The sequence below is a fragment of the Drosophila takahashii genome, chromosome 2R (assembly GCF_030179915.1).
Source record: "Drosophila takahashii strain IR98-3 E-12201 chromosome 2R, DtakHiC1v2, whole genome shotgun sequence".
Lineage (NCBI taxonomy): Eukaryota > Metazoa > Arthropoda > Insecta > Diptera > Drosophilidae > Drosophila > Drosophila takahashii.
The window spans coordinates 37,560,057-37,579,185 of NC_091679.1; the positions used below are offsets into that span (position 1 = coordinate 37,560,057).

Sequence of the window (19,129 nt, forward strand, 5' to 3'; positions counted from 1 at the left end):
TGGAATCATCGATGGATCGATGTTTTCAGAGTCATCGGAGTTCGTTGGCGGTTATCGGCGTTGTCACATCTCTAAGCTGTTCAGGGTTAACATTTTCCTAACATAAATGTTAAGATGCATTTGACATTTGGCGCACTTTTTAAAAACTTATTTGTTTCCAGGATTAAATATACGAATACTTTAATTATCGCTAGTATTCAACAATCAATTGATTTATTACACGTAATACATACTTTGGGACGAATTATAATAAATAAAACAACCAATCTTTATTTCCCTGAGCGTCGGGACACCATTTCTATCACCTTCCTCGAATTCTGCTGTATTAAGTACCTGGTTATTCGAGTTCCTGATTTATTTTAAGAGCACTTACCTCCCCATGAACAGTTTTAGAGTATTCCGCTTAAGGATAAGCAGCGCAAAAACGATCATTCCAAAACCGATTCCCAAATAGTGGACCAAAATATAGATTGGTTGAAAAAAACTGTAGTTTTTAAAAAAATAGGAGAAATCCACAATCCAAATCGCGCCCATGACAACTGAGAGCCGCAAAAACATTACATAACTGAGAACAGAATTGGAAATTGTTATGCCTACTTACAAAATTGTGAAAAGGATAAGTTCTTACGTTTCATTATGAAAATTAAAGCATACTGCTCTTCTCTCTTCATCATGTTTTAGCCTTTCCAGTTTGCTCTTAACTTTCCAAATGTGAATGAGTGTTAAAATAAACATAATCACATTAAAAATGGTTAGAATCGCTGTGGGTGCAACAATGAATATCCATAAAGAGGTTCCCCAAGCTGTGGAAAAAAAGATATACATAAATGATAAAAACTTAGATAAATGTTTCTTTAATTCAGACCTTTTATCCTGCATCCAGTATAGCCAACAAATGGCATCCAGTTAAATTTGCGTAGGTCCATATCCCAAACTTGATTGATTATATAAATAACTCCAATGGGAAAACCAGACATGCCCCAAGCAATAGAACTGTAGGTAACAAACGAAAAGGGGTCATCCCTATTCATAGACGTCAATACTTTCCACAAATGAAAAACATGTGTTATCCCAGATAACAAGAGAAGCTATAACGCAATTATTCCCCTTATTAATTCCAGTCAACAAGTCACGTTTAACATTTACATATATATTCGTATTTCGCAGTTGCATTTTTTGCATATAGTTGTGTGTAGACCATACTATCAGCGGCTTATAAACATGATCAACAAAATACATACATGTGTTAATAAGAGTACGATAACAAGAAATAAGTGATCTGCGGTCGTGCCGAAGTAATGATGATGCTCTTTTCGTATAATGTCTGGTCTAAAAGGGATTCGCTCGGACACATAGTTATAGACGATAGTTAGTAACAACAGCTTACAACCGTAGCTAGGGTAAAAACGTATAGCTGCAGCTGGACAAGTACTTAGTAGACAATTAAAGGTATTCTTCCATTGGGCTAATCACCGGATAATTTGAACTTCGCTGTAGTAGTTTGTGTGGTGCAATCAATCGTTTCGCTTAACAACTAGCTGATAAACTCGGTATAATGTGGATTATCCCCTTCACGAAAGGAACGTGCGCACGAATCCCTTGATGTCGGCACGGCACATGGGACAATTGGCCACGCTGGGGGCGCACTGGTTGCAGGTGGCTAAGGGAAATCACACAGTTAGTTAGTCATAGCTCAAGGTAAAGGGATACTTTACTCACCCAAATGACCGCAGGGCAGGAACACCACGCCCACCTCCTCGTCCAAGCACACCTTGCAGAGGCGTGCATCCTTTAGCTGGCGGTTCTCCTCCTCCAGCGACAGGTTACCATTGGGCGTGGCCCCCACCGACATGTTTTGCATCTGGTCCGTGATCTTGGTGGTTTCCGCAACTGGCGGCGCAGCTACCTGCGGTTTGGTCGGTATGGAATCGGCCACTAGCACAGGCACCGCTGCTGCCTTGCTGGTGGTGGCCTGACATGTATCCAGAAAGGGGGCACTCGGCTCGGGGGGCTCACGCACCTCCAGGGCAGCCTCTGCGCCGGCCTCATCGAAGATCGCATGCAGCAGCTCGTCCAAGGAGGCAAAGGCGCAGCCCGAACTGCACAGTTTGCGCTGGATGGCATTTCGCACCACTCCGCCATCGATGCCCAAAGCAAGCGCCTCCTTTGCGGGCGCCTCGTCCATCAGTGCGTCCGCCTGAAGCGAAGGAGCCGGCGCCGTGGCTGGCGGGGATCGGGCGTTGGCTGCCGTCGCCTCGAGCACTTCTTTTACGTAGGCCGGTCCCTTGGCCAGCAGCACAAACTGGCACTTGGGCGACCACTTGGCGTGCTCGTGCCACGGTTCATCCTCCTTCTGCCAGGAGCGCAGGCCAATGTTGCAGTGGAAGCAGCGCACCTGGTCGCCTATTTTCTGATAATACAAGCCAGCCTGGGCCAGGCCATTCGCCGGCTGGATATTGGCAATGGGCCAGTCGGAGAAGGTTCGCATGCGGGCGTCCACACAGGCGTACTTCGGACGCAGCGGCAGGGTGGTGGGCTGGATGCCCAGCTCGTCCAGGTTCTTGCCGGCGGCAAACTCAATGAGCGGGCCCATCTGAACCCGCGGGCATTGCGGAAAGAAGCGGCGGTGCTCGTCGAAGGCGTTGTCGTTCTTCTCCCACTTGGCAATCACTCCGTTGCACCACACGCACTTCACGTGATCCAGGCGGTTCAGGTAGTAGAAGCCAGCCTTGGCCAGAGCCTGAGGCGTGATGTTGGGATTCTGGAAGGGAGATGGTGTGAGTTTTTTTATTTAAAAGGTTTACGGTCTCCAGGAATAAAGTTTTTCATTTAAGATAGTTGAATTCCTAATAGAATGGATTCAATGAATAATTTAGAATTTTTTGTTTTGTATGAATTAGAATTAGAATTTTGAGTTTAATAGAATTGAATGAATGAATGGCATGAGTTCCGAAATAATTCAAACGACAATTTCTTTTGAAGAAGAAAAGGCCATAATTTTGTGATTAAATCTGCATGAATTTTAATTTCGAAGCAGTTAACATTGATTTGTTAAAAATGTTCCACTTTTTGTTCTCAAAAAAAAGCAGAAAAAATTCATAAAAATTATTCATTCATTCAATTAATTCGAAATGAATTAGAAAAACATTCAATTTATTTTACATAGAATTGAATTAAACAAATCAGAAATTGATAAAACAAAATTTGAATGATTCACGCAGAGCTCTATTTACTAACGATTCTAACTTTTTGTAATAAATCATTTCAAATTTAATCGAAATGTTTTGCTCTTTTCAGTAGTTTAAAAATGTCGTAGTAAGTTGTAAAACATATGTGCTTTACTGATTGGTGATAAGTTGTAAGCTGTACTGATTGTTTCAAAGGGGATTCCCCCGGGGCTTATCAATTACGCAAAACAAGTGTATTTATAACTCAGCTTGGCGATTGGAAACCAATCCATAGTGCACGCTTTGGTGATTCACCAGGAAGCAAGCCAAGGGAAAACAGAGCAGTTTACTCACTGGCCAGTCCTTGAAGGTCTCCAGGCGATTGGCCTCCAGCAGGAGGTCGGGACAGGCGCAGGACTCGGGGCTGTCCACCACGCTGTTGCCCTCCTGGTCGCTGTTCTCCTGGCTCCGCGGGACATTGCCGCAGTGATTGGGCGCCAGGACCATGGAGCAGATGGGCGAGGAGCGGCGGTGTCGCTCCGCCACCTGGTCGCCGTACTCCCAGCTGTCGATGCGCACGTGGCAGAAGTGGCACTCGGCCTCCAGCCAGTTGCCCGTGGCGAAGAACCCATTCTCCACCAGATCCTCGGCGGAGACGGGGGCATTCAGTGGCCATTCCCCGAATGTCGCCAGGCGAACGCTCTCCACCTCCAAGTGCAGCTCCGTCATCGTGTCGTGGCTCTGGCCGGGATTGGGGATTAGCAGGCCTCCCTCCAAATGATGTAATGTCACCAGCGGAGTCACCAGTTAACGCGAAAGGGGAAATAAAAACAAGGCAAAGAAGAAAAAGTAAACTTATTGATCCCAGAGATGGGCGAGCCACTAACGATGGTATCGATAGTATCGATATTGATTCCAGTGTGACCAGAGAGTAGTGTGGGCACTAGGGGTGTAATTTAAATCGAATTTTAAAATTTAATTTTGAAGTAACTTCTGGGGCTTGTGGAGTAAAATTCTTTCTATATTTTTTATTTTTATAAATAGATATATAATAGTTCTTCCAATTTAAGTTTCATGGCCGTTGTTTGATGATATTAGCAAACCGACTAAAATTGTACAATTGTTAAATTTAAAGAAGGGTTAAAACCATGATTTTTCAGACGATTCGGAGGTTTTAACCCTACTTTAAATTTAACAAGCGGACGAGAAAATGGCCCTTAATGAATTAGCGATTTTTCAGTGGATGGATCTGTATAATCTATGAACCGCTGATTGAGTTATGTAGATGGGTGAAGGCTATCTTGAAATAGACCTCTCTCTTCCCCTACAAACTGAATTAAAACCAAATAATTAGGATCAGAAGTCGACTTTATGTGATAACCTTTTCCTGGTTATGTGTGCAGCCAAAAAATATGAAGATAAGACCAGTGTTACGAGATGTAGATTAAAGCTAATCCAAGCAGACGCCAGCAGTATAAAATTCCGCTCTAAGCGAATCAGTTGTACCATTAAAATTAGGCACTCAAAATTTCTGATTAACATGAAATTAATCAGACTATTTCTTTCGGTAGTGATTTTCGTGTTCTTATTAATAGGGAAGGCGAGATCCAATTACCTAACGTCGTATTCGGATCTCATGAGGTCCTATATGAATGTCAGTGTAGAACCCTGTCACGATTTCTACGAGTATGCCTGCGGAAACTATGGAAATGTAAAGCCAGAAGTGCGGTCCAGTTTCTATGACATCAATAAAATCACGAGAGATTTGGTGGGCATGACGGATCTGGCGGAGACCCTCAACGTGTCCGTGGAATTCGAGGTGGCTCAAAGGTTCTACAACACCTGTCTAGAGGCTAATCTCTATCCGTTCCATGCGAATGATCCCGCCTTCCTAGAGCTCATCCGGTCGATTGGAGGTTTCCCCGCCGTTGATGGTGCCGCTTGGAATGCCTCCAACTTTAGCTGGTTCAATATGAGCGCCCATATGCTAAATTACGGGGCAACAGGACTGTATCGTGAGGAGCTCTCACCGCAACATCCCTTTGAAGCGAGCTTGGGTACCTCATGGTTGGGATTCGATGCCATTGCAAATCTGAAGGCCGTGGAAAGTGCAAGTTCTCACGCCTTCCGAGTGAACGAGGAGCGGATGCGCGGTTACCTTAGATCCTTTGAACTTCCTGAGGATAGGATAAACAATGTCATCAAGGGGGTGTTTACCTTCTGGCTTGAGGCTGCGGCAATACTTGGAGTAGGTCAATACGATACCGACTTTGACGTTACCAACTATTTCGAGATCGCCTGGAACAAGAGCAATAGAACATCTGTTAACAACTTTTATCTCGTGGAAATGGACAAGGTCTGTGCCCGGCATCCTGAAGCGGCGGCCAATTATCTGGCGATGAAGTTGCTCTACACATTCGACGCCAGACTTGAGGCGTCCCAGAATAACAACGATTATTGCACTACAAAGCTTCGGGATTCCATGCCGTTTCTGTTTGACAAACTTTACTTGGCGGTGAGTTTTGACACACAGGAAAATTTCATAAATACACACTAAAAAAAACCTGGTAAAATTAACTTATTTAATTGTCAAACAGTCCCCAGCAACAAAAATTGTCAATTCTATTAATTAAATAGTTACTTTCACAACAACAAATATTTTTTATAGTTACGTAACTATCTGTATAGGTAAATTTTACCAATCTAATTTTTTTTGTGTAAAATAAACTTTTATTGTAATAAAAAATGGTCGAATTGGAGCTTGTAATGCTGAGGTTTCAAGGAAATTATATTAAAATTAAAATCAAATTAAAATTTTGGAAACTGAAATATTTAAATAAGACATTTTTTATTATCTTTTTCTTACAGGTGCATTTTAGGGAGGAGAAAAGTAGGGAAATTTCTGAAATTGTGGAGGAACTACGAAAAAGCCTAAGGGCGCTTGGAAATGTCGACTGGTTGCGCTCGGAGTCTCGTCAGAAGATACTGCTCAAGGAATCCAGCCTTTCGTCTCATGTCGGGTCCATAGAGGACAAAAAGCTCACCGATCGTCTAGTCCGGGAGTATCGTCGCCTGGAAATAGTCAAAGATAACTACGCTGCCACCATTATTAATCTGCAACGCCTCAAAGTCGAAATAGATCGCTATAGCACCCGCCACTCCGGGGAGCTGCCTAGTAACACCAAGCCCCAGGAACTTTTATTGGCTATGCAGGAGCTGGCGGCCTACAATCCCATAGATAACTCCATTAACATCCTGGCCGGCATCCTGCATCCACCGCTTTACCATCAATCCTGGCCAATCTCCATGAAATTCGGCGCCTTGGGCTCCATTGTGGGACACGAGTTGGCCCACAGCGTCCATACGTTATCCTGGTTTGGGGTACGATGCTTTGTGGATTTCTATAGTGACTACCTGGTTCCCGAGATCGATCGCTATATCAATGGAGAGGCTTCGGTGGAGGAGAACATTGCCGACAACGCTGGATTGCAACTCGCAGTAGCAGCCTATCGCAGCTATAGGAATGAATCTCTGGAGGATCAGCGAATGCCGGGAATCGACCTGCTGCCCGAGCAGCTCTTCTTTCTGGCTTTCGCTCAGCATTATTGCTCTGATTATAAGGAGGAAAACTACTGGATGAAACTGAACAGTGAACACACCATTCCAAAGTACCGGGTTCTGGGCAGCTTGTCCAACAACAAGGACTTCTTCAAGGCCTTCAATTGTGCCGAGGGAAGGGGCATGCGACCATATGGAGGAACTTGCTCAAGTTGGTAGTTTTAATAAAGCGAGCAATGCCGGAAAATTAAATATTAAAAAATAAGTTCATTGTACCCTATTTCCTTATTTTATATGGGACAGTTTGAAATAAAACGTTGATTTTACATCCTTTTTCTGTGATATTATCTCGTGAGCAACTAATAGTTCTACTTGGTAACAATAACCATATTTTTATTTGAAAGTTTAACAGGAATTTTCCTCAATTCAAAAATAGGGGAAGTACCCAAAATAAATAAATATAAGTTAAGGTCACACCTATGCATGCTAGTACGTTCCAGATATTTCTGGAGAATCACAACACAGCCTACTATTTTCACAGCTGTTCAACCAAATAAACGACAAAATGCACCCAAATCTCTTGTTTGTTTTCTGTGAGTTATTATTGTTTTAAGGCTGTTTTAATAGCACTAACAATATCCAATTCCAGTGCTCTGTGCCGCTGCCACTCGTGCCCAGGCGGAACTATCCGGACTACTGAGTGCCCTCCACTATTTCGGGCTCTACTCGAATGGAACATCGGACTCCCTGGGCATTTCACGGGGGCAGTGCCACTACAGCTTCGAGACCTTCGCCCTGCTGGAGGAGCGTCGCACCTGCGCCCCGGATGACGAGCACATCCTGCACCTGACCCAGCTGGCTCCGCCGGTGCGAAAGCCACCCATGATGATCAAGTGCCTGCAGCAGGAGCCTCCTCCGGAGAACGAAACTTCCCCGGAACCGGGACTGCTGATCATGCACAGTGCCAAGGAGATTGTGAGTCTGCTGAAGCCCGTGGGGAACGCCACCAAGCGCCACGAACCGGGCAGCTGTGTGGTGGTCCACTTCTGCACTGCCTCCAGCTTGGAATGCGCCCGAGTGGCTCCCATGATGAACCTGCTGCCCCATTTCTTCCCCACCCTGCCCATCGCCTATGTGGATGCCTACGAGTTCGGGCGCTTCAACGCCGAGTTCGGCATCGTTTCGCTGCCCACGCTGATGATATTCCACCAGGGCAGGCCGCTCATCAAGTACGATCCCTCGTGGTCGGACTCGGAGAAGCGCAGCTTCGCCCGCTTCATCATGCGGCACACGAATGTGAAGACCGTGGATCCGCAGGCCATTCATCCGGACGTGTTTAATCGCACGCGGAGAGAACCCCTGTCCAATGTACCCATCGTGCAGACGGACTACTACCTGGTCTTGGCCTGGGCCTTCATCCTCGCCTGCCTGGCCAACTATCTGCGGCAGACGGTCTTCTGGAAGCAGCTGGTGGAGATGGTGCAGCGCAACTGGCGGGAATCGGAGGAGACGCAGATGGAGATGGTGGACTAGTTTAGTTTAGTTAGAAGACGCTTTAGAGGATTCACTAATATAATGTAATTACCGTTTAATTAAATTCACATCAACATTTACTTAAGCCTTACGAATTACATGTATTGGGGAATCGGTAAATGGTAATTGTAGTGTTTTCTAAGTTTCTGTTCGCCGTAATTTAAAGCTTAGTGGCTAACGAAATCTAGAAACTTGAGAATTAACCAAATAATTCAAACTTAAAATTACGATTTCATATATTATGCATTACTTTCATTGAATTTTCGATTAGGTGTGAGAGAGTGTAATAATTCCGGCGTTGAATAGTCACTTTTGTTGTATGCAAGTGTAAGCGGTTGGATCTGCAACCTGCGTGGGCAATCAATCAATAAGATATTACAGAACAACTGAAGAGGAAAGTTTGTTGAAAATATCTAAAATGGTTAGTCTGCTGTAACATAAAGATGCTCTGGAACAGGACCAACGCTTGCTTCCAGTGGTTTTGAGTGTGCGATTTGGAAGATGTTGGCTACTACTGCTTCTTGCCGCGCTTGCCCGCCTTTGAAGGATTGGCCGCCTCGTCCTCCGTGTGCTGGTGCTTCAGGACGCGCTGTTGGCGCCTCGGATGGGCGGCATAGGGATGTGGGTGTATGCTGCATCGGGGGGAGCAAAGACAGATTCTCATTAATCAATATAAACACGATCTTATAGAAGTAGGTATACAAAACAAAAGATACACATAATCATTCGTACAGAGGCCAATTCGAACGCAAGTGGAAATTTAATGACAGGAAGAGAAGGTCAAAAGAGCAATGATGTGGGTGATGTGAGCAAGCTAGTGATGGAGTCGTAGGATTCGCGCGTAGTTAGTCGTAAGTGGAGGCGCAGCAACAGCAGCAGCAACAACAACGTTACAATTTTGATTAGCGTCGATGGCCAATTAAACGTCGCGTAGTGTCGTAGGATTACGGATTGGCGAGGAATGCAGACAGAGAGTTAGATGTGTGTGGGAAGGTGCGGCCTTACACGTAGCTTGCAGCCGTAGATGTGGTTTTTAACTGCTGGTTCGATGGCTCGAAGGACCAAAGGATCGAAGTTCTGGTGGCGATGAGGCGGAGCGTAGCGTTGGTGGCGCCTTCGGTTAGTAGAGTGCATCTCGTCGTTGTTTTTTCGATTACATATATGATATTTATCTGTATTAGCATTGGTTTTTTGGTATTTTGGGTACGGTTTCCGCTCTACTTGCGGTGATACCGTGAATTATAAAGACGCCAATCTCTGCATGATTTGGAAAGTACAAAAATGTTGATGGAGAAGAGAAGAGAGAGCGAGATGTCGTTAATACACTTGGGTAAATGGTATATTACAAGATCAAGTCGTGGCTGCCCAGGAGTTAAGTTAAGTAATCATTAAATCGGACTTAAAAACCCTTGCATTAAACTTCGGCTGCCCGAAGAGGGATTTGGATTTGGTTAGGACTTGACAAGCAGATGAAGTTCGAAGCCAACATAGTCTAGGTTACTAGGTTAATCCCAAAGCGCCGGCTCCGGCCGATCTCAAACAAACCTTGGCGAAGTGGACACCGTGGCCAGCGGCGAGGAGGGCGGTGTTCGCAGTGGGCGGCGGGGCGTGGCCAGGCCATGGCCATTTCGCAGGTACGATCGACGAGAGCTCACGTAGTTATTGTTGTTTCCGCTGCTTAGATCGTAGATAGCTGGCGAAGATGTTGCTGCTGCTGCTGTTGTTGCAACGCTGCCACTGAGTTGTCGTAGTTGTAGTTATAGTTGTCGCAGTATGGAATCGAGTCGAAGAAAAGTTGGAAAAGATTACAACAATACTTTTGGGAGACGGGGCTATGCTAGTTGGCCATCCAGTTCATTCAACGCGGGCTTTGTGAGTGGGTGAGATATCATGGCGAACGAAGAAGAACGAAAGGAGTCGTGGGCAAAACGAAAACGGAACAAACGAAAGATGTTGAGAGCTTAAGTTGCCGCCTACCTCTGTGCATTTTATGATTTCGATTCGATTCGATTTTCGTTTCGTTTGAACGCAGTTGGGAATGTAATTAGCAGAAATTTATAGTATGCAATTCGGTTTCTGTTTTTTCGGATAGTTAGTAAAATATACTGTATGTACTTTAGATTTAGTAATTATATCTGCAAGTAAATACAAACGTTTCAATTTAGCAGCAGTTTTGTGACAGGATTTCTTTTGGTTAGTTTGGGGGGACAATCTGTGGATTGGGCTGCAGCGAATCCTACACAATCACGCGCACGGAACAGGGACTCGGATGTGGTTGTGGGGTGATCCTTTACTCACCTGTTCTGCGGTCCCGTTGGCGCACTGGAGTAATGACGTCCCGCGGCGGAGCGAACCGGCGGCTGCTCCTGGATCACACAGTCATCATCGTCCTCGTCGTCATCCTCCACCGGCTCAATGGTCAGCGTGGAGGTGTGACCAGCCGGACGGGCGGGCATGATGGCCTGCATCCCAGCGCCGCCGCGATGACCAGACTGTACGCCTCCGCGAGATGCGCGCGACGTGAATTCGCGGTCGAACTGCTCGGCTTCCTCCTCCTCCAGATTGATGAACTCCTGGCGCTCCTCCAGCTGGCCGGAGCGCATGTCCTGCTCCTTCTCAATGATGTGGGCCCGCTCGCCGATGTGGTGGCCAATGGCCATCTTCTTTAGCCCGGTGCGCGAGTCCTGCACCGTCTTGCGGGTCTCGCGAACGCCGCCTGGTCCGGTTTTGGTGCTAGTGCTGGCCTGGTAGATCTGCGGACGGCCGTCGGGGCCCGAGGACATGGTCATCACGGTGCTCTGGCAAAAGGAGGCGCCCGGATTGGCGCCAATATCTGAAATAAAGGAGTTTAAGGAGGGATCTTAAAAGGGAAACTGATAGAAATACCCACCAGCATTCAGCAAACGATTGAAGTTGGGCATCATGGGCATTCCAAATAATCCCATGGCGGGCATGGCCGGCATCTGGGGACGCTCCATCAGGGCGCCTTGCTGGAAGCCCGGGTCGAAGGGCGAGACCTGCATGAAGGGATCCGGCATGAAGGTGTTCATCAGGCGGTTCATCGAGCGCATCTGCATGTTCATCGCGTTCATCGTGTGGTTCATGTGATTGCTGAAAGGTAGGGATATCAGTAATAAGTTGGATTTTCTAGAGGTTTTTCTTGAGTTACTCTGGCTCCATTTGGGCGCGATTAGCCCTGTTACTAGGTGATTTTCTTTTACGTTTGTTATTCATTCTAAACTGAGCCTAAAAATAGTTTTTACCGCAGCCAAACTGAATGATTTGTAGACAGATATCAGGGCATAGTGATAAAAGCAGCGTAGCCTGTTGTGTTTTAGTATCAAGTGAGGGTCTCGTGGGCCATTCCGTGGGTCACTTTGCGGTGGGGTCTTATCTGAAGACCGAGTGACAGGGGGAAACCTTTGAAATATTGCATTTTTCCCATTGCATTTCTCTGCGGTCGCTCGATTCGAATTATCGATTATTACGTCTTCTCTTCACGCATGCTGCACACACACACACATACCCACGCATGGAAACTGCTGTAAGTTTTGGCACGCTATATATTGCTAATTTCTGGGGCTTTAGTTCACCTATTCACACAGCCAATTCAAGACTGTATTACACCTTAATTTGCAATTGCTCGAGTGTTTTTCCACGCCCCAAAAAGGCGTCACTGGGTGCACACGTATGGCAATAAACGGGGCTTCTTCCACAGGAGCGCCGCTCGATTTTCCCCCCGTTTCGTACTTACTTCATTAGACCGAGATCGTCGTCAAAGTCCCCCATCAAGGCTCCAAACAAAGACATTGTCCTGGCTTTTCTTGGCTCGCAGTCGCTCGCGATTTTCCGTTTTCCGTGTGCAGAATTTTCACGAATTTTCACGAATTTTCACGAATTTTTGAGATAGTGATGTGCAAGACGTCGATACACGGAGAATCGTATTTTTTAGCTTATATCGATTTGTTTCTATCGATGTTTGCTGATTGCTGGACAATTTTGATGATATCGACTTGTAAATATTAGCGGCTTAATTCAAAAGCTTTGAATCAAAACTTAATGTTAATCTTTTTCCGTTATTTCCAATAGAAAACTTTAAATTGATATAAAGAACCATAAACGAGGTTTAATTCAGTTCTTTCCAACAGATATGCAGTTACAAAACGTAAAAGTATTGCGCAGTGTTATTAATACCCATACAAAAATTTTTTAAACCGCGGTTTTCATTCAAGATTAATGAAAAATAAAGATTTTAGGCGATTGGTGACGCTTTGCATCTTTCAATCACCATCTCTTCAGCCTTTTCTTTTGGATTATTTATATAAAATCACGTTTTGAAATCGGTCACGTGTTTTATCGATTTCATTTAAACTACTCGTTTTTTGCTACGTGCTTTTGCCACCTGACCTAACAAAATCCATCTTAACCCTTCATTGAGTTATTACTTAAGAAAATTAATAAATCAGGTTATTTATGTACCCATTTTATAAAATTTTTATTAGGAGGCAACTTCTATAAATTGAGCACATAATGTTCAAAAGATGTTACCTATATCAAATAGGAAAACAATGTATATTAAGAAAAACCGGTTAAATATGTAAAAACAATGTTAAAATATCTTTAGTTCTGTGTTTTGTGAATGCTCATTATATTTATTATTTATTAATTAAATGTAAAAGTTATATTTTGTTCGATTACTTTGTTCGCTTTCAGCTTGTAAATCCTTCCAAACTCTTTACAGGTAGGCCTCCGCCTGCTCCTCGATCCAAGCGATGTGGGAGTTGACGCTGGTGTAGACTCCGGGGAATCCTTCCCTGCCGCAGCCCACGCCCCAGGATACGATTCCCACGAGGACTCCGTCCACAGCCAAGGGGCCACCGGAATCGCCGTTGCAGGTGTCCTTGCCACCCTCTAGGAAGCCGGCGCAGAGCATCTCCTCGGTAATGGTGTAATCCTTGGTCAGATACTGGGCTCCACAGGTGCCTCTCTCCACGATCTCCAGCTCAACGGCCCGCAGCATGGCGGGCAGAGCCTCATCCTCCTCGGTCCGCTTGCCCCAGCCACTGACAACGGCATGGGCTCCCGATGGAGGAGCCTCCAGGGCCAGGGGAATGGGTTGCACCAGGGCGGAGTACACCAGAGGCTCCCTTGTAATGATCAGACCGATATCATTCACATACGTCTTCTTGTTATAGCCAGCATGGGGAATCAGCTTGCTGACCTTGACGCCCTGCTCCTCCAGATCGGCAATCGAGTTCTGGCCAGCCACAATCCGGATATACGAGGCGAAGCGTCCCTTGATGCAGTGACCAGCGGTGATCACAACCGACGGGGCGTAGACACTGCCTCCGCAGATGTGGAGCAGCATGTAGGTCTCCAGGCGAACGGAAACCTGGTAGGGATAGTCTGCGATGTCCGCCTGATCGCCACCCACAATGTGGGGGCTTATAAACGCGGATTCCGAGAGGATTACCAGACCCAGTAGTCCCAAAAGACACAAACCCAAACGCAGCAACATTTCTGAAACTCTGAAAGTGGTTCGATTCGGACTCCTTATATAGGGCTAAAGCCAGCTGCTTATCACTTATCACAAAAAACGACGAATTTAGCGATCATCCCCGATAGGCAATTTGGATTTTCATAAAATTCTGCAGCGATATCGTAAAGTTTATAGGACTCACAGCCCAATACGTTTTATATCCATTATAAACTGGGCGGTGGTCTTCTAAAGACCAAGCCAATTGGCCAGTTGAGGGGAACCCAAATGGGGATTATCAGCAGGTAGTTCTGTTGACTCACTGATCGGTCTTATTTCATTAGCCATTGAACTTTACTCGTCAAGACTGACGAATGAGTCTAGTCCAAAAACTGTAATCTTAGTCGCGAAATCCATGGAATCGTGTCTCCAGATAAGTGCCGTCGGAAAGGCGGGCAGAGATTTATTTACCATATTAATCGGTGGTGCGAGGGTACTCATAAGAAAAGTACAAGTAGCGATAGTCTAATCAGGTTGATAACCATAATAATAATGGGTCGGTTAATAAAGATTCTATAAAACGAGGCAATTACCAACTTATTAGGGTGTTCCAAAAAAGGAAAATGGTATACCATTTCATATATGAAAGGAAAAATTGATAGGGTATAAGTAAACAAGAGTATTTTTAATGAATGAATAAGAAATTTGACACATCCGAGTGCCGTAAACAACAAAATAGTACAAACAGAAGTTTTCGCGGAAATAATTCCCGAATATATTTTTTCGAATTTATGATGACGTTAAAAGCCCGAGTATCGGAATGCGCAAATTCTGGCGACTAAACTGTAAACATAAGCGATTGATGTAATCAATATCTTGAAGAGGCCCGTCAGACGGGCTGAATATCTGAGCAAAGTGCGATCCCCCTGGCACGCGTCTGGAGATCTCCATCTTCCACTCAAATCGTTGAGTCTGAAGTGCCACTGGAGGAATCGCCTAGGGTCTGTGACTATTCCAAGAGAGAGGTGTACATAGATCAAATAAGCTCAGATCCACAGAGGGCACAAAACGGATAATTGATTGCCACGCCACTTGGCCGGAGCATCCAAGCCAGCATCACCTCCACTTCTAGCTACTTAGCACTTCGAGTGCCGACTAGTTGGCAATTACTACTTATACTCGATACTCTCGGGTACCGGGTATCGGGTATGGGGTATCGGGGGCGACGATGGAGACGCAGCTCACGTACGCTCGGAAGCATTTTGAGCCGCGCATCTTTCTTTCGGCGCGTTTAAGCCGAGCTTGATCAGCCCAAATCGGTTATAAATAGACGACGCCCGGCGGAGGTCCAGCATTTGCAGCTCATCAGTCGGCGGAAGTGACTCTGGATAATAAGACCCAATATCGGATTTACCTTTTAACTCAATTGACCGTCCGTGTGCGGCTCAGCCAAGTGATTGTGGCAAGGACTTTTTGTGATTAAAGATTAAAGATTTAAAATATAAAGTGACTCAAAATGTTTGTGGAAAAAGTGGTGAGTGACAAAAGTTATAAATTATAACTTAAATTCATAACAAACCTAGACAAATCTGTAGAAAAAATTAAAATTTGTAAAGCACGAAAATATTTAGTGATGATTTACTAAGGATATAACCAACGAATTATATTATACGCGGAAAGCAAATAATCAGAATTTAAATAAAGTGTTCATTTAGGAGTACCAGAAATGGTCATATAAAATTTTAAATTGAAATAAAATTTGGAGAGCAACAAAGGATTTATTAGAGGATTGTAACCTTCATAAAATAAAGAAAATTGAAAAAAACGTTAAATTTAAAGGGCCAGTTAAAAAAATGTTTTATCTAAAACCATAAAGTAAAAAAAAAATAAAAAAAAAAAAAATAAAAATAACATTTAGAAAGAAGATAAAAAAATCGCTATTTTAAAGAAAATTAAAAAGCTAATATTTTTCTATTCATTCTAATTCCATTTTTACACTGAATTATCTCACCTGTCTTGGTTGATCAGTTTAAAGATGAAACATTTTTAACCGGAATTACTTTGGGGCGTTAGATTCCAGCGGGCCATCTTAACTCAACGAGTAGCATCTCGTTTCGGAAGACCATTATGATAATTTATGAAATTAGTGGTAAATAATCATGATGTATATTTATTAGTAAGCAGGTGCCAATTGGCGAGCAAACACGTGGGTTCTGCACACCTAGCAGCCTGGATATGCCGTGCCCAAAAAAAAGAAATAAAAATAAAAAGAAATAGAAGAGCGGAAGCCTTCTGGACGCTTCGCCGGTTTTTGGTTAAATATTGAGCTGATTAAACAAAGATATTGGGGGTTGTTGGACCTTGTGTTCGATCCCCTTGAGAGTTCCTAATTGCGAACTATTTTCGGGGCAACAGCAGGCGTGGGCGTTATGGATCAGATTGAAACTCGGTTTCCTTCTACAGTATCTACTACTAAATCTAACGAGGCATCAGAACAAATTGTGAGATTAACCGCTTCATGCCGAGATTCGATATTCGGCAACTGGGCACCATGCCCGCCAATACCGCTGGTCTGTGGAAGCGGGTGACCTTTCTGCTGGCACTTCCGGCCATCGGCCTGTGCGCCCTAAATGCCTTTTCCGGCCACAAGCATGTTGAAAGGGAGCCGTTCGCCAAGTACGAGTATATGAGGCGCAGGACCAAGCGGTTTCCCTGGGGAGATGGCAATCGCAGCCTGTTCCACAATTCGGAGGTAAACGCTTTGCCCGAGGGCTACGAGGATGAGGTGGCTGAAGAGGACTGATATCGTTTTTCCTAACATTTTTCCCATGGTGAGAGAGAGAGATCATTGTATTTGATTTCTCCATGATATAATTTTATCCCCTTAGAACATCCTTTGGTAAATTGGTCTTAAGACTTGTGACCCCTCGTTTGCAGATTCTTTGCAAGTAATAAATTCATCATTGAGATCTGAGTCAGCTTGTGGTTTTACTTGACCATGAAACCTGTCGCATATGGTATATGGCTAATGGTTCAGAACCAAACAATGAGTTATGGGAAGGGGTGATGATTTGTGTGGGAACTGGCCAACAAAAGCCTGTCCCTGGAATTTCGGTGATATTTCGGCGATCATCATTTGTCATGTTTTGTGCCTTTGCCCATCGTAACCTGTTGCACCACTGACACGAAAAAAAAAACCAAAGCAAAGTAACACGTACAGCGAGAGGTGCTTTAATCGATCTTTCGGGCACACGTACATACATATCTGTTTCGATGCGAAAGATCGCATCGCATCGCTCATACGCCGTGTTGGCCCAAGCAATTCACACCGCAGTTAGATACATAACTTATACTTTCGTTGCGATTACGATTACGATAGCGTGTGTGTGTTTGCCGAAAAACTTGCGACACGCGGCAAGGGCAAGTCCAAGTACTCCAAGCTGCCAAGCTTTCAAGTACGAATATCTAAGTGCTCCGAGATGCCAGTTAATTAGACTCCAAATACCGCGAATAGTGCGTAGCTGATGAAGTGTGCTCAAGAGCCTGGGTTCTCGATAGCAAACCAAATATTGACCTATGTAAGCAATTATGCACCTGACTTATCTCTACCCCTCTTCCATTTCCAGCTAGAACGAGCCACCAAGTTGGAGCTGTGCTCGATCCTGATCCTCGTGGTCATTAGTCTGAGCATCTACACCTTTTACGCCACCCTGAACTCCTATCTGAGATCGGTGCTTCTCTCGCTGAGACTCACGGGTCCACCATCTCTGCCTTTTTTGGGCAACTGCATGCTGGTCACCGATAAGAATGGTAAGATCAAGATTTCAAAAATTATTTAAAATCGTTTTCAACCGCTAAACTACAGAAATCTCATTCAAGAAAATATTAAATGAAATTCTTTAACTATTTGGTTGGAATTTGGTGTGGAGAGATTTGTGTTTACAACCTCTTATAAAGAATTAAATCAGTAATTTTTTCCCATAATCCTCATCTTGCAGTGATGCGAAAATGTGCAGGCAAGGCCTTCGATCTATATGGCTCCCTAGTGCGGATATGGGTGCTATTCTTCCCCTTTTTTGCCGTTCTGGAGCCGGAGGATCTGCAGGTCATACTCTCCTCCAAGAAGCACACCAACAAAGTCTTCTTCTACCGGCTGATGCACAATTTTCTGGGAGATGGCCTGATAACCAGCAGTGGGTCCAAGTGGAGCAATCATCGCCGTCTCATCCAGCCGGCTTTTCATCACAACCTGCTGGAGAAGTTCATAGACACCTTTGTGGATGCCTCGCAGTCGCTGTACGAGAACCTGGATGCCTCCGCCGTGGGCACAGAGATCAATATCGCTAAATATGTGAACAGTTGCGTTCTGGATATACTAAATGGTGGGTCTCCAAAGGAATTTATACCCATTATATCTCTACCTAATCTTTAAACCCCTCACAGAAGCCGTTTTGGGTGTGCCCATCAAGAAGAGGGGCCAGGATGCGGTCAGCATGGAGGATTCACCCTTCCGCCAGGGCAAGCTCATGATGCCCACGCGGTTTACGCATCCCTGGCTGCTGCTCGATGGGATCTACCACTGGACGAAGATGGCCAACGATGAGCTGAACCAGAAGAAGCGGCTCAACGACTTCACCCGCCAGATGATCCAGCGACGTCGGCAGATCCAGAACAATAACAATGGAAGCGGGGAGCGAAAGTGCCTGCTGGACCACATGATCGAGATCTCCGAGAGCAATCCGGACTTCACGGAGGAGGATATCGTGAACGAGGCCTGCACCTTCATGCTGGCTGGCCAGGATTCAGTGGGCGCCGCGGTGGCCTTCACCCTCTTTCTGCTCACCCAGAATCCCGAGTGCCAGGAACGCTGTCTCCAGGAGCTGGAGACTATCTTTGGGGGTAGCAACCGAGCGCCCTCGATGAGCGATCTGCACGAGATGCGCTACATGGAGATGTGCATCAAGGAGGCACTGCGTCTGTATCCCAGTGTTCCGCTGATTGCCCGCAAACTGGGCGAGGAGGTTCGTCTGGCGAAGCACACTTTGCCCGCCGGCAGCAACGTCTTCATCTGCCCCTATGCTACCCATCGTCTGGCCCGGATCTATCCAGATCCGGAGAGGTTCCTGCCAGAGCGATTTTCGCCGGAGAACTCGGAGAACCGTCATCCCTACGCCTTCATTCCGTTTAGCGCCGGACCGAGATATTGCATTGGCAACCGCTTCGCCATCATGGAGATCAAGACCATTGTGTCTCGGTTGCTCCGCAGCTTCCAGCTGCTCCCGGTGACCGGAAAGACCACCATTGCGGCCACCTTTAGGATCACCCTGAGAGCCTCCGGGGGTCTGTGGGTGCGCCTAAAGCCCCGCGATCATCCGATCATCGATCACTGATCACT

The 19,129-nt window shown here is 45.4% G+C and overlaps 7 protein-coding genes across 13 annotated transcripts; 4 read left to right on the forward strand and 3 right to left on the reverse strand.

The window, feature by feature from the left end:
• Nucleotides 1-1,129: 1,129 nt before the first annotated feature.
• On the reverse strand, nucleotides 1,130-4,050 carry Diap2 (Death-associated inhibitor of apoptosis 2). Its single transcript, XM_017154821.3, has 3 exons — nucleotides 3,522-4,050; nucleotides 1,720-2,761; nucleotides 1,130-1,660 (listed from the first exon to the last, which is right to left on the reverse strand). Exons 1-3 carry the CDS (start codon nucleotides 3,894-3,896, stop codon nucleotides 1,572-1,574), a joined length of 1,506 nt encoding a protein of 501 aa, XP_017010310.2. The 5' UTR covers nucleotides 3,897-4,050; the 3' UTR covers nucleotides 1,130-1,571.
• A 765-nt stretch (nucleotides 4,051-4,815) lies between these two features.
• On the forward strand, nucleotides 4,816-7,051 carry LOC108066214 (neprilysin-2-like). The gene is made up of 2 exons (XM_017154628.2): nucleotides 4,816-5,682; nucleotides 6,036-7,051. Exons 1-2 carry the CDS (start codon nucleotides 4,816-4,818, stop codon nucleotides 6,942-6,944), a joined length of 1,776 nt encoding a protein of 591 aa, XP_017010117.2. The 3' UTR covers nucleotides 6,945-7,051.
• A 114-nt stretch (nucleotides 7,052-7,165) lies between these two features.
• Nucleotides 7,166-8,349, forward strand: bug (thioredoxin domain-containing protein bug). The gene is made up of 2 exons (XM_017154636.3): nucleotides 7,166-7,318; nucleotides 7,375-8,349. The coding sequence occupies exons 1-2, from the start codon at nucleotides 7,291-7,293 to the stop codon at nucleotides 8,256-8,258; spliced, it is 912 nt and encodes a 303-aa protein (XP_017010125.2). The 5' UTR covers nucleotides 7,166-7,290; the 3' UTR covers nucleotides 8,259-8,349.
• On the reverse strand, nucleotides 8,289-12,171 carry Mlf (myeloid leukemia factor). 7 transcript variants are annotated; one of them, XR_011418369.1, is made up of 6 exons: nucleotides 12,013-12,171; nucleotides 11,149-11,369; nucleotides 10,557-11,091; nucleotides 9,804-9,995; nucleotides 9,264-9,515; nucleotides 8,289-8,890 (listed from the first exon to the last, which is right to left on the reverse strand). XR_011418369.1 is itself a non-coding variant. In XM_017154635.3 (5 exons), exons 1-5 carry the CDS (start codon nucleotides 12,066-12,068, stop codon nucleotides 8,770-8,772), a joined length of 1,125 nt encoding a protein of 374 aa, XP_017010124.2. In that variant the 5' UTR covers nucleotides 12,069-12,171; the 3' UTR covers nucleotides 8,289-8,769. The 7 variants fall into 7 exon arrangements, 4 of the variants coding, with proteins under 4 accessions (XP_017010124.2, XP_017010120.2, XP_017010123.2 ...); XR_011418368.1 differs by lacking the exon at nucleotides 12,013-12,171 and adding an exon at nucleotides 11,428-11,585; XR_001770335.3 differs by lacking the exons at nucleotides 9,264-9,515; nucleotides 9,804-9,995; nucleotides 12,013-12,171 and adding exons at nucleotides 10,236-10,393; nucleotides 11,428-11,585.
• Nucleotides 12,172-12,877: 706 nt separating this feature from the next.
• LOC108066219 (trypsin) lies at nucleotides 12,878-13,999 on the reverse strand. The gene has a single exon (XM_017154637.3). The coding sequence runs from the start codon at nucleotides 13,774-13,776 to the stop codon at nucleotides 12,994-12,996; it is 783 nt and encodes a 260-aa protein (XP_017010126.2). The 5' UTR covers nucleotides 13,777-13,999; the 3' UTR covers nucleotides 12,878-12,993.
• A 1,212-nt stretch (nucleotides 14,000-15,211) lies between these two features.
• On the forward strand, nucleotides 15,212-19,124 carry Cyp4aa1 (Probable cytochrome P450 4aa1). The gene is made up of 4 exons (XM_017154629.3): nucleotides 15,212-15,268; nucleotides 17,361-17,544; nucleotides 17,733-18,116; nucleotides 18,178-19,124. Exons 1-4 carry the CDS (start codon nucleotides 15,251-15,253, stop codon nucleotides 19,122-19,124), a joined length of 1,533 nt encoding a protein of 510 aa, XP_017010118.2. The 5' UTR covers nucleotides 15,212-15,250.
• On the forward strand, nucleotides 16,172-16,708 carry COX6AL (Cytochrome c oxidase subunit 6A-like). The gene is made up of 2 exons (XM_017154638.3): nucleotides 16,172-16,565; nucleotides 16,623-16,708. Exon 1 carries the CDS (start codon nucleotides 16,253-16,255, stop codon nucleotides 16,535-16,537), a length of 285 nt encoding a protein of 94 aa, XP_017010127.2. The 5' UTR covers nucleotides 16,172-16,252; the 3' UTR covers nucleotides 16,538-16,565; nucleotides 16,623-16,708.
• Nucleotides 19,125-19,129: the final 5 nt, after the last annotated feature.